This window comes from Andrographis paniculata, unplaced genomic scaffold (genome assembly GCF_009805555.1).
Source record: "Andrographis paniculata isolate CXL003 unplaced genomic scaffold, ASM980555v1 Contig69END, whole genome shotgun sequence".
Lineage (NCBI taxonomy): Eukaryota > Viridiplantae > Streptophyta > Magnoliopsida > Lamiales > Acanthaceae > Andrographis > Andrographis paniculata.
The window spans coordinates 3,087,063-3,101,898 of NW_026137605.1; the positions used below are offsets into that span (position 1 = coordinate 3,087,063).

A 14,836-nucleotide genomic window follows, 5' to 3' on the forward strand; every position below is an offset into this window, starting at 1 on the left:
CATAGTTTCAACAATAATTATATAATGTTAATAGTAATATATTAATTATAGCAATTAATATTATAATAATTATTATATTTTTTATTTAATTGTAATAATTAAAAATTTATTCAAATAATATTTTAAAATTAAAATTTTAGTTATATTTTATGTAAAATATATTATTAATAATTATTTTTATTTAAAAATATTAAAATAAAAATATCAAAATTCTCTAAAAATTATTTAGTTAATATATAATCTCTACATTAACAATTACTTAATAATAATTATATAGTTTTTATATAAATATATATGTATAATAGAATATACATTTGTAAAATAAATTAAAATATTTTTAAACTAAAATAAATAAATAATTGTTATATAGTATTAGACAATAGTTTTAATAATATTATCACTTCTTTTAATTGTCAAAATATTTATTAATTGTATTAGTTATAATATTATTAAGTATGTTCATTATAATTTGATTAGATGTGAGTATTTAATTTAAATTTAATTTATTAGAAAAATAATAAAAAAAAGAGCAAAAAGAAAATAGTTACGCGGCTTTATTGATGTTTTTTGTATATAGATAATAATAAAAATTATAAAATTAAATGAATTATTTTGTTATCTTTTAAAATGTATTAATTATAATTTTATTAATTATGATATATTTAATAATATTTAATACATATTTATTTTATTTAAAAAATCAGAAAAAATAAAAAAAAAGATTTGATGGGATAAACCTCACACGTCGATCTCTTTTATACATAATAATAATAATAACAATAACAATAATAATAAATCGGTTATTTAAGGGGAAGAAGAATTATTAAAAAAATTAAAATTTCAAAACTTTTAAAACTTGTATCTAAATGGAGCCAGACTTCTCAAATTAAATAAAATCGAACTTTTCCCATTGATATATTTACTTTTTTAAGATTAAAACCAATTAGAATGAAAAGAAAATAATTTAGGGTGCGTTTGGTTGGAAGTTGAAATTTGAGTTGGGTTGAGTTGTTGGGTTGAGTTGTTGGGTTGGATTTGAAATTTTTTTGAATGAGATGTTTGAGTTGGTGTTTGGTTGTAAGGTTTTTATAATAATGATGCAATTATTGATAATCAGATAGTTAAAGTAAAATGTATTGATTGATGTGATATTTTGAATAAAAAATAATAAATAAATTTAATTATTATAATTATATTTATTATTCTCCACAGATAAATTTTTATATTTTATGTATAATACACATACATATATTTAAATATTGTTAATGTAAAAAAAATTATATTCAAACGAAATGAATTTTATCTTTTCAACAGGATGTATCCAAAATTTTTGGTTGCATTTTTATAAATATAATATTATTTACAGAATAGAATATTGTTTATTTCTACAAATGCAATTATCAATTTACAAAATATTTATGTAGATTATTTTTTACATTTATAAAATAATTTTACAATAAGATAGTACCTATTGTACATAAGATCAAATTAGATCAAGCACAAAACGTAAGATGCTAATATTGTTCATACAAAATAAATTTAAGAGTCAAATACTACAACATATGGTACACAGGCCGAAACTAAAAACATCAAGCAACCAAAAATACATATATGCACTCCAAACAGTACATCCCGACATCAATCCACATGACGTCTCTTCCACATATTGTGTGCCATCGTATCTCTAAATTCCGAGTGAGCTTCAATGTCCTCTCCATTCGGATGAGGAGTGGGAAGATTATGAATATTCGAAGAGTCAGAATTACCTTCCATAACAAAATCCTCCTCAGGCACGTAAAACTCATCTATATCTTCATTGTTGCGCAATATGATATTGTGAATGGTTGCACATGAAAAAACTAGTTGAACTTGCCTCGGAAAATCGTAATTAGGCATAGGTCCACGCAAGATTGCAAATCGGAGTTTTAGGCAATCAAAGGCTCGCTCGAAAACATTCCTTAATTATGCATGACGATAATTAAGCGGTCCTGTTGGACTACCGCCGGCCCCCTGGTAGCTTTGCAAGTGATACCTATGTTGTCGGTAAGGGGTAAAGAATTGAGGTGCATTATGGTACCCTCATCAGCAAGGTAGTACTTTCCTAAAATATGAGAACTGCAATGTGAGTACACTGATCAAAATTTCATATCCTAAATTGATGACTACAAATTCACAACCTGGTAGAGGAAATGAAAATTCTTGTAACACATCGATAGCATAGGCGAGAACCCTCGCGTCATGCACGCTCCCCTCGAACCCAGCAAGCAAATATACAAAACAAAGATCAAAGTCAACAACCGCCATAAAATTTTGCATTGGGTCACCTTTTCGCCCTCGAAAGCGGGGTTGGTCCGAGGCAGGAACGCATGCATCAATAAGGGTGTCGTCAATCGCACCGACACAATCCTGCATTATGAAGCGATTAGTAATTTAGGACATAACAATTAACAAGTGTCTGAGAAGCGTATAGGAGCAAGAAAAAACCTTGAAGTAGGTGTAAAATTTCATTGATGATGTAATCTTCAGATGCGTATGAGTGACATTGCCTGGACGAATAAATTGTACCCCGATTTGGGTTAGGGCACGTCCAATCATATCCACATGGTGAAACACTATTTCTGTTGAATGTTGGAAGCACTCTGCAGTGACACGCATCTGCATCGATGGCCGACCGTATACAAAAATATTGCAACTGACTCGTATGGGGTAAGCCGTTGATCCGGGCTTTCGTAAAACAAATGGGGTGCTACCATTTCAGTGAGATTGGTTAAAGTAGACTTACTTACACGGAGGAGATTTTTTATTTTCACGGGATGACCATTGAGCAGCTCGTAAACAAAGTACTGCCCTGATAGCAACGAGTTGTAGCATGGCATGGGTCTAATGATTGAAGTTAAAGCTGATGCTACTGTAACACCCCCAGTTGGCTCATACTGGAAATTCTACCGCCACACTGTATCATGAGGTCGTCACCTCCTACTTCGGGCCCCACAATACAGTGTTAAGGCTAAAATTAACCATAAAAGTGCATTATTATATAACAAAATCTCATCTATGAATATTTACAAATACGCTTCTAAACAGAGGTTTTTCCGGTTAAAAATTTACATATAATACAATAGATGTAAGTTCCCTCACTCAGCCCGTCTTTCTATATCCCGAGACATCCCCTGTCTCGGATGTGTCATGCATACCTGAAACCAATATTTTCTTAAAAGCAGTCTAGAATTAAATCCATTTTAAGAACTAACGTGAAATATGTCATTTCATACCTTTTTTAAAATAAAGTCTAATTCCCGTTAATCATAAAATATGTGTCATGTCATGCCAATAGTGAAATGATGCAACAAAGATATCAAACTCGACAACAATGCACATCCACACACACACATATATATATTCATCCGCTGAAGTGAGCAGCCGGAATAACCTTGCTCCATAATAATAGGCTCACTACATCTGTCTAAGTGAGCAGCCGGAATAACCTCGGCCCCGTAATAACAAGCTCGCTAGACCATCATCAGTAAATAGCCGGAAAATCCTCGGCTCAAGGAATGACCTGATAAACCCATAATAATATAACGGTCATCTGGTCACTTCCATATACCACCATACGACTCCCACAATTAATACATGGATAGTCGAACGTTATCGCCAATAACCACAAGACGCCTCATAGTCTGTGATAGAGAAGATATGACCTCCACTGACTAGTCCTATCCCGTGTAATGTAGGAGAATCCGTGCAACCTGGAATCACCCAAGGGAAACCCGGAAACTCTACTCCTTTTCGCGCGCCCTAACGGGATCACGTTTGGAGTTTGGCCCGAAGTAGGAGGCGACGACCTCATGATACAGTGTGGCGGTAGCATTTCCAGTATGAGCCAACTGGGGGTGTTACAGCTACAGTCGCTCCGATTGTAAAAAGTGTTGCATCATCTTCTTCGTCCTTCTCCCGTTGCTCTTGGTGTTGTGCAAGAAGTTCCTCAATCGTGGGCAAATCCATGAGATGTGCACGAATGTGGGACATTCTAGTTTGACAACAAGTAAAAGATACGGTAGTACAATTCTAAATACGACAAGATCATATCTTATTTCAGTCACAATAACACAATAATATCTCTGTCATATCAATCAATACAATCAATCAAAGGATAGGTAAAAGAAAGCTAAGGCCGAGACAGAATCACGTGAGATTCATCTTTATTTGACAACAATAAGTGAAAAAACGTAATAGTGGCTGTGCAAACACGAGTTCAACCATACAAACAAACTCGCCAACAGACCCGCACACTAGAGAAAAATAAAAAACATAAACTATTGAACTAGCATCTTAGCAATACTAGGAAATTGGTAGGCATTCGTGATATGTCCAAGGCTACGGTACGTCTAGTTGTCGGACCCACTCTTTTTGCATCTCACAACTAAGGGATAAAAGCATTCACGCATATCGGGTAGGACTAGGCTTCTATCTGCAATATATATATTGCGCAAAGAGAGACCCGGAATAGAGTTCAATACGGCAATGCAGCGGCGGAGAATGTCATCCTGAGCTTCCTCACGTTTACTACGTCCATTGCAAAACATCTCAAAATCCTCCCACAAAGTCTCTCAAACCACAGACATCATCTCTTTGTTTGTACCCCGTCCTCCTCGACGTAGGCGATGTGGATGCAAATTCACCCTCGGGACACTCCCCGGTGGAGATGTTCCAATGGTCGCCCCATCAACACTCATCCCCTCTTCATCACCACCTCCCGATGCATTGTCCAAATTTTCGGTAATCGTACGAACAAACGTGGTCTGGCGAACTTGCCTTCTTGCGAACGCACCCAATGAGCTACAACCACTCCCAGTAGCAATATACCCTCGCCACATTTCATCACATTGATTGTAGAAAGGGAAGCCACGCATTGACAAATTGGCATGTTTCGGATGTTGCTACAAAGAAGATGGAACACAACATAGTCAATAAAAATAATAATAAACCTTAAAGTAAATGATCTCATTGAAATTATTATGTAGTTGAGATCTTACCCTTTCCATTCCTCCATAAGCATCGGATCACCAGTAACAACCCCTCATTCAGCATCCCAACCTAACCCAGTTTGCTTGTTTCGGAGCTCAATTAGGAGACGGTAGGCTTCTCGCAGACGGACGTACTTACCCTGCAGTTGATATAGTTGATAAGGTTGTCGCGTTTCCTGGGTAAACTCTTGGGCAATTTTCCCCCAAGCAGCCTTTGTGAAATCCTTGCCAACTAGGTGCCCAACCTGAAAGTGAGAGTAGAAGATCGACACTAGTATGACCTCAAACTCCTCTACCCATCGTGCATTGTTGGCCCTACACTTGGTTAGTTCTCCACGGTGAGAAATCTAATAATTATGATATGACTCGATGAAGTGCTTTTAGCATTAGGCCAACAAACTCAATACGCAAGCAACAATGTATTACAATAGATTACCTTTCAAGATTGGTATGCAATGTACCCACACCGAGAATATATAGTGTCTTATACTTTAATGGAAATATACTATTTCTAATCGCATTAGAGTTTGTATCCAATATCAGTCAAGAGTGTTCATGTGAAGACATTACCTTACGTTGGCGCTTCTTGGATGGTTTAGGGTAGGAACTACCTGTCGAACTTTGTGCGTCCTTTACGTTCCCAATATCCAGAGCAATAGGGCTATTGTGAATTTACCTACATTCATACAAGATTCGTTATGAAATTCAAGTGCTTGAAATAGTAATTGTGAACTTTTCTAAAACATCTTAGTAAGGAGAAAAAAAAAAGATACACAGTCTGAGAACAAAACATCATCAAATTAATAAAAAAAAATGAAATTTAAGAGGTAAGCAACGATTTATAGTGAGTTTTTAAAAAATCCATTCCAATTTTATTAAACTCTATCATGATTTTCAATGATTCCTCAGCAACAATTGAAAAATATATCACTCCTATAATACATCTTGAAACATCTTCAAACATGTTATATGAAAATAATAACAAATAAGCATAATATAAAAATATCCAAAAGACTTCTTATTTGAGATCACTAGCAGTAACAAAATTCACACATCTAAACACCAAACGTCTACGGTAAGAGACAACAATGTCGAAAAAATTGGGGAAAAACATGACGGAGAAGTATAAAGGCAGAGGGAAGCATATGAAGACGTTTAAGAAAACAGAAAAAGAAAAAGAGAGGCTTACTGGGAAGAACATGATGCAGAAGTATAAAGGCAGAGGGATGCAGATGAAGACGTTTAAGAAAGCAGAAAAAGAAAAAGAGAGGCTTACCCGCAGCGCTGGGCTCCAGATCGATCGCCGGTCCGCCCTTCACCGTCCTGCTCTTCATCATCTTTTCCTTCGCGATTTGGTAGAGAATCCATGGGAAACAGTGGGTTTTGTAACCAAGGAGAGAAGCCATCCATGGGAAATAGGATATGGGAAATAGGAAATTACAACACTGTAAAGGTGCATACGGGGGCTGAAGAGATAACGCACTGTAGGGTTTGCAGACGTTGGCGATTGTGTGCATAATAAATCTCATTTGACCTTGGGGGAATTTTATGCGAAAATAGTATTGAACAGTGCAAAAATAAAATGAGGTGTCAACCAAACAAACTCTTAGTTGCGGTGGATAATACATTGGTGAAATCAATCATAAGAGCATGTACAATGCAGTGACCATCCGATGTGGCTAAACCATCTCAAAAAAAATTTAGAAAAAAAAATATATAAAAATGATTCTTCTGCAATAATATAAAAAAAAAAAAAAAACAATTTTACTGTTTCTCTCTCACTCAAATGAATGAGAGAGAAAATACATATATATTTATAATATAATTCTAAATTATATTTAAATTATTATTTTTATATAGCATATAAAATTTTAAATATTACTATATTATAAAATAATTATATTTTTTTAATAATAATTATAATATATAAATATTATTTTATTAAATAAAAATATTATAATATATAAATAATATATTATATTAAATTTTTTATTAAATAAAAATACATATATATTTATAATAATATTATAAATTATATTTAAATTATATATTTGTGTTATAATTATATTTTTCTATTTAATTATAAAATAAAATATTAAATAATATGATATAATATAATTTTTTTAAAAAATAGTTATATTTTTAATAATAATTATAATGATTTTATTTTATTTTATCTATTATATATTTTTTATTAAATAATTTATGTAAAAAATACACATTAATTAGAAACAAAAAAAAAATTTAAAATTAAAAGACTTCATTAATAATAAAATAAGCAGAAATACTATATAATAGAAAAACATTCTAGATTGGCTACATTAAAAAAACATAAACTACAATATATAAATTTAAATTTCTTAAATAAATAAAAAGAATGCTTCTAATTATTTTATAATAATTCTTTCAACAATTTTTCTTTAAATGCTTTTTCATTTGTACTTAATTGATTCTTTGCAAGTAAATTGTTCAATATTTTATATTTTTTCAATTGATTTTTTTTTTTTTCTTTGTTGCTCCAATTATTGTTTCATCTTTTGTTCTTCAAGGTAGATGATTTGTTTTTGTTGTTCTTGTTTCGACTTGATTCTTTTTTCTTTTAAATCCACAAGACGTTCTAAATATAACATACCTTGTGTATCTTTAACTTCCATACCTGCAAAATACTCATCGTAATTGTTAGAATTTGATTCTTTTTTTAATACTCGTTTCCCCTTCTTTTTACTCGTTTCATACCAAGAGGATGAACAATACGAGGATTGTCATTACAACCACAACAGGGTGTTGTTGGATTAGAATTTGATGAACATCCTCCAACTTCATTAATCTTTGACCTCTTTGAACTACCTTCAGCATCTTGTGATCCTTCATCAGAAACATTGAAACTCCCTTGTCATTTTGGTTCCTTTTTTTAACACACGTCATGCATGTTCAAATACAAATGATATTCGACCATCATCGTAATAAATATTGTGTGCAATATTTAACACATTATCTTGAGATTGCCCACTAATTTTTTGTCGGTTAGCTTGCTCATAGCAACCAACAAATTTTGATATTGCTTTATTAATGTTATGCCAGTGAGACTTACGTTGAGATACGTCTCTTGAAACCCAATGATCTTGTTTATGTTCCATATAGTAGTCCACCACATGTTTCGAGAAAGCAGAAGCTTTTTGATCAGTACCTAGAATGGTATCTTTGCTGGTGTTACGCCGTTCACTGATGAGGAGAATATCTTCTTCGGGGCTCCACGATTTTCTTGTATCTCTAGTAGAACTAATAACTTGCACATCATCATCATCTTGTTCATCAAGATTGTGAATAGGAACTTTTGTGCTAAATTCAGGGATATTTATGCCCTCATTTCTTTGATTTGAACCACTTCCCCAAGTAACCGAAACATTTGGAGATTGGTTCATAGGATACAGTATGCCACCAATTGGTCGAAAGTTTGGAGTAGGAGAAAAGTTAGGACCAAATGAAAATGGTGGTTGTGGATAAGAGTAAAAAAAAAAAACAAAAAAAAAATTGTGGAATTTGGTAATTTTCTTGATGGTTTGGATGTTGGGAGTTTTGTGACTCTTAAAATATTTTATTGTCACTTCTCATTATATCATACAAAATATATTTTCAAATTAATTTTATTTAAATATTATAAGTATATATAAGCATGTAGTTTCACAATCCTTTAATACATTGTGTTGTCAATCCTTGCAATCAATAGAGAACATTGGCATATCACTTTATTGTACTAAAATGAATTGATTCTTAAAAAATTGTATTGTCACTCCTCACTATATCTTACAAAATATATTTTCAAATTAATTTTATTTAAATATTGTAAGTATATATAAGCATGAAGTTTTTACAATCTTTTACCACATTGTCTTGCAATACACTATTATATATTTCAACCTCCTTTCAAAAAAAACAAAATGTCACTTACATCCTTCTTTAGTTCGAGTTCCAATTTTGATGAAGAATTTGAAGCTACTTACCAATGGTGGATACAATATCGTCAACACCGTGCAATAATTTTGAAAAAAATTGCCAACCAAGAGGAAGAAAGTTCACATCAAATTAAAAGAAGAGCTTACATAGAAATAAATCGCGAGGATGGCCATAATCATTTATTTTGCGATTATTTTTTGAGAATCCGGTGTATACCGATTCTCAGTCATCGGTTTCGAATGCAGAGACATTTGTTTCAGTGCATTGTTGATCACCTGAAAACGGAGTTTAAATTCTTTCAACGATGCCCTGATGCACTTGGTCGACTTGGATTATCACCATTGCAAAATGTACAGCTGTTATATGCATGCTGGCGTATAAAGTATCGGTTGACCACGTAGATGATTACGTGCGTATTAGAGCAAGCACTACAAGGATGTGTTTGATTAAATTTGTCGAAGTTGTATTTGGTGACGAATATCTCAGAAGTCCAAATGCAAACGATATACAACGATTACTATATATGCAGAGGCACGCGATTTTCCAGGGATGCTTAGAAGCATTGATTGTATGTATTGGGAATGAAAGAATTGTCCAACCGTTTGAAGATGTCAATTTTCACGTAGAAATGGTAAACATACAATTATAGAAGTTGTGGCATCGTATGACTTGTGGATTTGACATACTTTTTTCGGCACACCAGTTACATGCAATGACATTAATATTCTTGATCGATCTCCATTATTTAATGATGTTTTGGATGGCAGAGCCCTGCAAATGAATTTCATCGTTAATGGTCATCAATATAATATGGACTATTATCTTATGGATGTTATTTATCCTCCATGGGGAACTTTTATCCAATCCATTTGTCTTCCACAAGATTCTAAGGCACAATTATTTGCATTTCATCAAGAGGCCACTCGAAAATATATAGAACGTACTTTTGGAGTGTTACAAGCTCGATTTGTAATCATTCGTGGCCCATGTACTATTTGAGATCTAGACATAATTGGAAAAATAATGAAGGCTTGCATCATATTACATAATATGATTGTTGGAGATGAAAGAGATACATATATGCGTTATTACGATACTTCACAATTTGATCAAATGGAACATATGCAAATGAAAATTCGTCTTGGTCATACTCATGTGATAGACGTACTGATATGACAAGTTTTTTATCAAATAGGATCTGACTTCGAGACAGAATGATCATAATAGAGTATGGTTAGTCGTAATATTTATAGCATGGTTTTATACAAAATTTCCTTTGGTGTAAGAAAGATCACAACAGGTTAATTTGTTACGCACAATTTCAACTATACCACAACTACTCTTTTTTACGAGACACTATTTTTTCGTAACAAAAGGAAGAAATGACGTAACAAAATGTTGTTTTGGATGTTTGTTGTTACGACCGGTTCTGTGACCATAAGAATGGATAGTTTTTTTAAGGTTCAATGACATAACAAAAAAATGAAATGAAGTAACAAAAAGTAGTTTTTGGACGTAACAAATATGAAGGGATAATTTTGTTACGGCCGGTTTTGTGACCATGAGAAAATATATTGTTTATTACGGCTTCAATGACGTAACAAAAAATCGTAACAAAAAGCGTACTCTGACAAGCGGTCATAGTAAATTTTTTGGTAACGCAAGGAACTTTTGTAACAAATCTCGTAACTAAAAGTCCTGGCACACGCGTGGGAAGCTCGACTTTTTATTACGAGAGAATATTCGTAACAAATATCGTAACAAAAACCTTTCCATAAGGAACGTTGACCGAGAGTAGTAGTTACAAAAATGTGCATGGCAGAAAACATTCGTTACGCGAGTACACATTAAGGATAAAATTTGTCACTAAGGCGTAGCAAATACGCAAATTATACGAAAATTGGTTTTTTGTTATAAATTTCCGGCCTTAGCAGAAAACTATTTTTTTTTTGTAGTGTGATGCACAATCAGTTGATCGGAGTTGGTAGAGCATGTATAGAAAATTTTTAATTCTTCTGAAAATTAAAAATTGTATGTTTAAATTTGAATATTTAATTATTTGTTATGTTAATTTTATTGAAGGCCGGTATTATGGTTATAATCAAATTCTATATTTTTTTTTTCATAATTCACATGTTAATTTTTATAAATTAATTTAAAATAAAATTAGCAATAAACACATACATAAATAAATATATATAGTACACTAATAATATGAATGTAATATTTTAAATTTATTTATTAAATTAGTTTTAAGTAAGTATTAAATAATTAATACTAAAATTAAATTATCAAATAAAAAATATTATAATGTATATATAATATATTATTTTAAAAAATTGTTATATAAAATTTGTATTAAACAAAATAATAAATTTGTTGATTGAAATAAAAAAAAAAAATGGGGAACCGTGTAACACGATTCTATAATGTTAGTAAAAAGTTTAATAAGTTCTCAATTGATTCTTAAGCTGCCGTGGTATGACGTGAAGGGAGAAAAAAACTCGAGGATCGCAAATTTGTGATTTGGATTGTTTATGGTTTAAGCTACCATTGGAATAACATATGAGAAGGCAAATGACACTCGTTCACTTCCACCAAACTACACGGATTCCACACTAAATAATATTATATTAATACAATCAAATGACTATATATTTAACTTATAAGCTTTGTGTTTGTTTGATTTATTATTCATCAAATTTATTTTTTTTAAAACATTAAATTAAATATATTTTTTAAAATTTTATATTATATTAAAAATTTATCACATTAATATCTATTTATATCACGTCATACCGCTGTTCAAATTTAAATATTTTATTATTCAAATTTCACCCCAACAAAAAACACACATGTAAACCAATGTAATTTATCCAACGAAAGGTAAGATGAATGCATACACAAACAATTGTGGAGAATTCAAACACGCAATTGGTGGTCAAAGTCAAAAGTCAATATGCAATTCTGAAACGAACCCAGATTGGATTGGGCACCAATGCATGAACGAGAACGAAATTGAATTGGGATTCATCAATATATATATATATGTCCCATCCATCAAAACTCCAACCAAACTCACTATATTACATCCTACTTGTTCATATCTCCAAATTTGCAGAGTACATATCCATGGCAGACCTATTTTTGAAGCAATCAAAGCAGTATTCTGAGGGCAGACCAGACTACCCCGACCAGCTCTTCCACTTCATCTCCTCCCACACTCCCTCCCACGACCTCGCCTGGGACGTCGGCACCGGCACCGGCCAAGCCGCCAAATCCGTAAGACCCTCGTTGGCTGATTTCATTCATTCAAAGTCCTCTCTGAATTTGATGACAAAATGTACGATTCATTACATACATTCTCTCCCTCACAGTTAGCGAAGGCCTACAAGAATGTGATCGCCACCGACACAAGCCCGAAGCAGCTCGAATACGCCGAGAAGCTATCCAACATAACCTACCAATGCACCCCTCAAACCATGTCCATCTCCGACATCCACAACTGCATCGGATCCGAATCCACCTTCGATTTAATCACAATCGCGCAAGCCATGCACTGGTTCCATCTCCCCACGTTCTACAACCATGTCAACCATCTCCTAAAAAAGCCCGCCGGCGCCATTGCAGCCTGGTGCTACACTCTCCCGGAGGTAAACCCCGCCGTCGACAAATTGCTCAACCGCTTCTACAACAACGACGTCGGACCCTACTGGGAATCGGCCCGAACATTAGTGGATGAGAAGTACAAAACCATCGACTTCCCGTTCGATCCGGTCGACGGGCTCGAGAGCAATGGGCCGTTCCGGTTCAATTCCGAGAAGGTTATGGATCTAGACAAGTATATTGTGTACTTGAAGTCTTGGTCTGCTTACCATACTGCTAAAGGAAAGGGCGTGGAGCTTTTGACAGAAAATTTGATCCAAGATTTCAAGAAAGCTTGGGATGGAGAAGATGGGCAGACACAGAAGATTGTTGTCTTCCCAATCTATTTAAGGTTTGGAAAAGTTGGGTCAGCCAATTGAGAAAGATTGTTTCTTTATCTTAACTATTTGTAGGATCTTGTAATTCGACCTAAACATCACTTATCATCATCATCATCATTCACATCATGAAGATCAAAGATATATATAAGCATTGTAGAGTATAAAGCTCAGCAATTTGCAAGAAAGTTAACCAAAATTTACAAAATATCAAAGAGAAACGGAGCAATATAATGCAGTGTATATACATACATATGTATCTATCTATCTATCTACATACAAGTATTGCAATCACCCGATTGGGAAAGGACCAATGTCTCCTGTTCTTAGCGAGGATGCAATTTCATCAGCAATGGTCAAGCAAGAAACAACCCAACTAGTGAATCCAATCCATATCATTCCAGCTACCCAAGCCATCAGATTCCAGGCCACTGCCATGCCGTCCACAGTCTTAATTTTCCTCAAAATTAATTTCTACCAAAACCCCCAATTTGTTTCGAGGAAACCCTAGATTAACCTTACAACGATCATCAAAGTGAGCAACTCTTTTTCTTTTCCTTTTTTACCTCCCAAGGGTCAAACCCTAGATTTCCTCGCCTTGAATTGAATTATTCCCAAGCAATTCCATCAATGGAACGACAAATAAAAACCCTGGCAACAAATTCTGCTCGACTCAATAATTTTCCGGTTTCACCTCCTGAGGTGAAAATCTCCTCTTCCAAACAACAGCAGCTCGGCGAGATTTCTGACCTCGAATCGAAGAGATACAGATCATTTCAGAACATCCAAAAAATGAATAATCCACTTCAGCTCCTCCAGAAAAGAAGCTTTGGTTTCGTGCTCCTACCAAGTGCCGAGAATTTGAGCGAGAGCAGAATTTGCAAAGGAGGTGAAGATGTTTTTCCCAAAAGACCTGCAGATAGATTTCTTTCGTGATTTGGAATCGACAGATCCTTGAATACTGAGTGATTCAAAAATCAAATTCAATCAGATTGGATTGCAAAATCTGCAATATGATTGGTGGAGAGTAAACTTGCCGTCAATGCCTTAATAATGCACACTCGCTCAACCGGTTTCGAACCGTCGAACCCGGTTTCAAACCAGCAGTTCCGATTCGAACCGGAACCGACACCCTGAACCACCGAATCGAATCGTGAACCGACGGTTCAGCTGTTTTTTTATCTTGAAATAAAATATAAACCTAACCGGAAGGCAGCCACCGCGGCGGACCAGAAGGGTGAAGAAGAAGAAAACGAGGAGGACGACATTGGATAATCGGTAATTTATGCAATCGACTAATTGATAAGAGAAAATGCGACGGACCAATCTATCAAATTAATTAGATTAATTTGAAAAAAATAAATAAATATTATTTATTTGTTATATATGGGCTAGGTTAATATGCTGTCTATTTTATCTATCTCGAAACAAAACAAATTATGCATCCCTAAATTAAACTGGGTATATGGCTTAAGTCGCAGTATTATTTGGATAAAATATTATCCGTTAGATGAATTTATTATAATCTCAAACGAAACGTTTAAAATTAAAATAAATTACAATCGTCACAAACTGAAAGTTTGTTCATAGAATCAATTATAACCACTTCAAACGGAAGGTTTTAATTTAAAATAAATTACATCGGTAATTAAGGTCGTAATTATGATCGTAATTGATCCCCTTCCATTTTGGCCGAGTGGAGATGCCTATGTAAAGGGTCTCCTCCATTCGTTCTAAAACACCAACAATTCTCCCATTCTTCCCTTATCTCTTCTAGTTTTTCGGCACCCTCAACTCAGTTCTTCTCTCGCGTTATTCTTCGGAGCTCCAACGATCAGAGGTGTCACTCTCATCGGAGACGGAAATCGTTCT

At 33.7% G+C, this 14,836-nt stretch overlaps 2 protein-coding genes across 2 annotated transcripts; one reads left to right on the forward strand and one right to left on the reverse strand.

Moving 5' to 3' along the window:
• Nucleotides 1-12,039: 12,039 nt before the first annotated feature.
• Nucleotides 12,040-13,075, forward strand: LOC127264172 (uncharacterized). The gene is made up of 2 exons (XM_051293599.1): nt 12,040-12,263; nt 12,359-13,075. Exons 1-2 carry the CDS (start codon nt 12,114-12,116, stop codon nt 13,004-13,006), a joined length of 798 nt encoding a protein of 265 aa, XP_051149556.1. The 5' UTR covers nt 12,040-12,113; the 3' UTR covers nt 13,007-13,075.
• A 72-nt stretch (nt 13,076-13,147) lies between these two features.
• LOC127264173 (uncharacterized) lies at nt 13,148-13,983 on the reverse strand. Its single transcript, XM_051293600.1, has one exon. It carries the CDS (start codon nt 13,400-13,402, stop codon nt 13,256-13,258), a length of 147 nt encoding a protein of 48 aa, XP_051149557.1. The 5' UTR covers nt 13,403-13,983; the 3' UTR covers nt 13,148-13,255.
• Nucleotides 13,984-14,836: the final 853 nt, after the last annotated feature.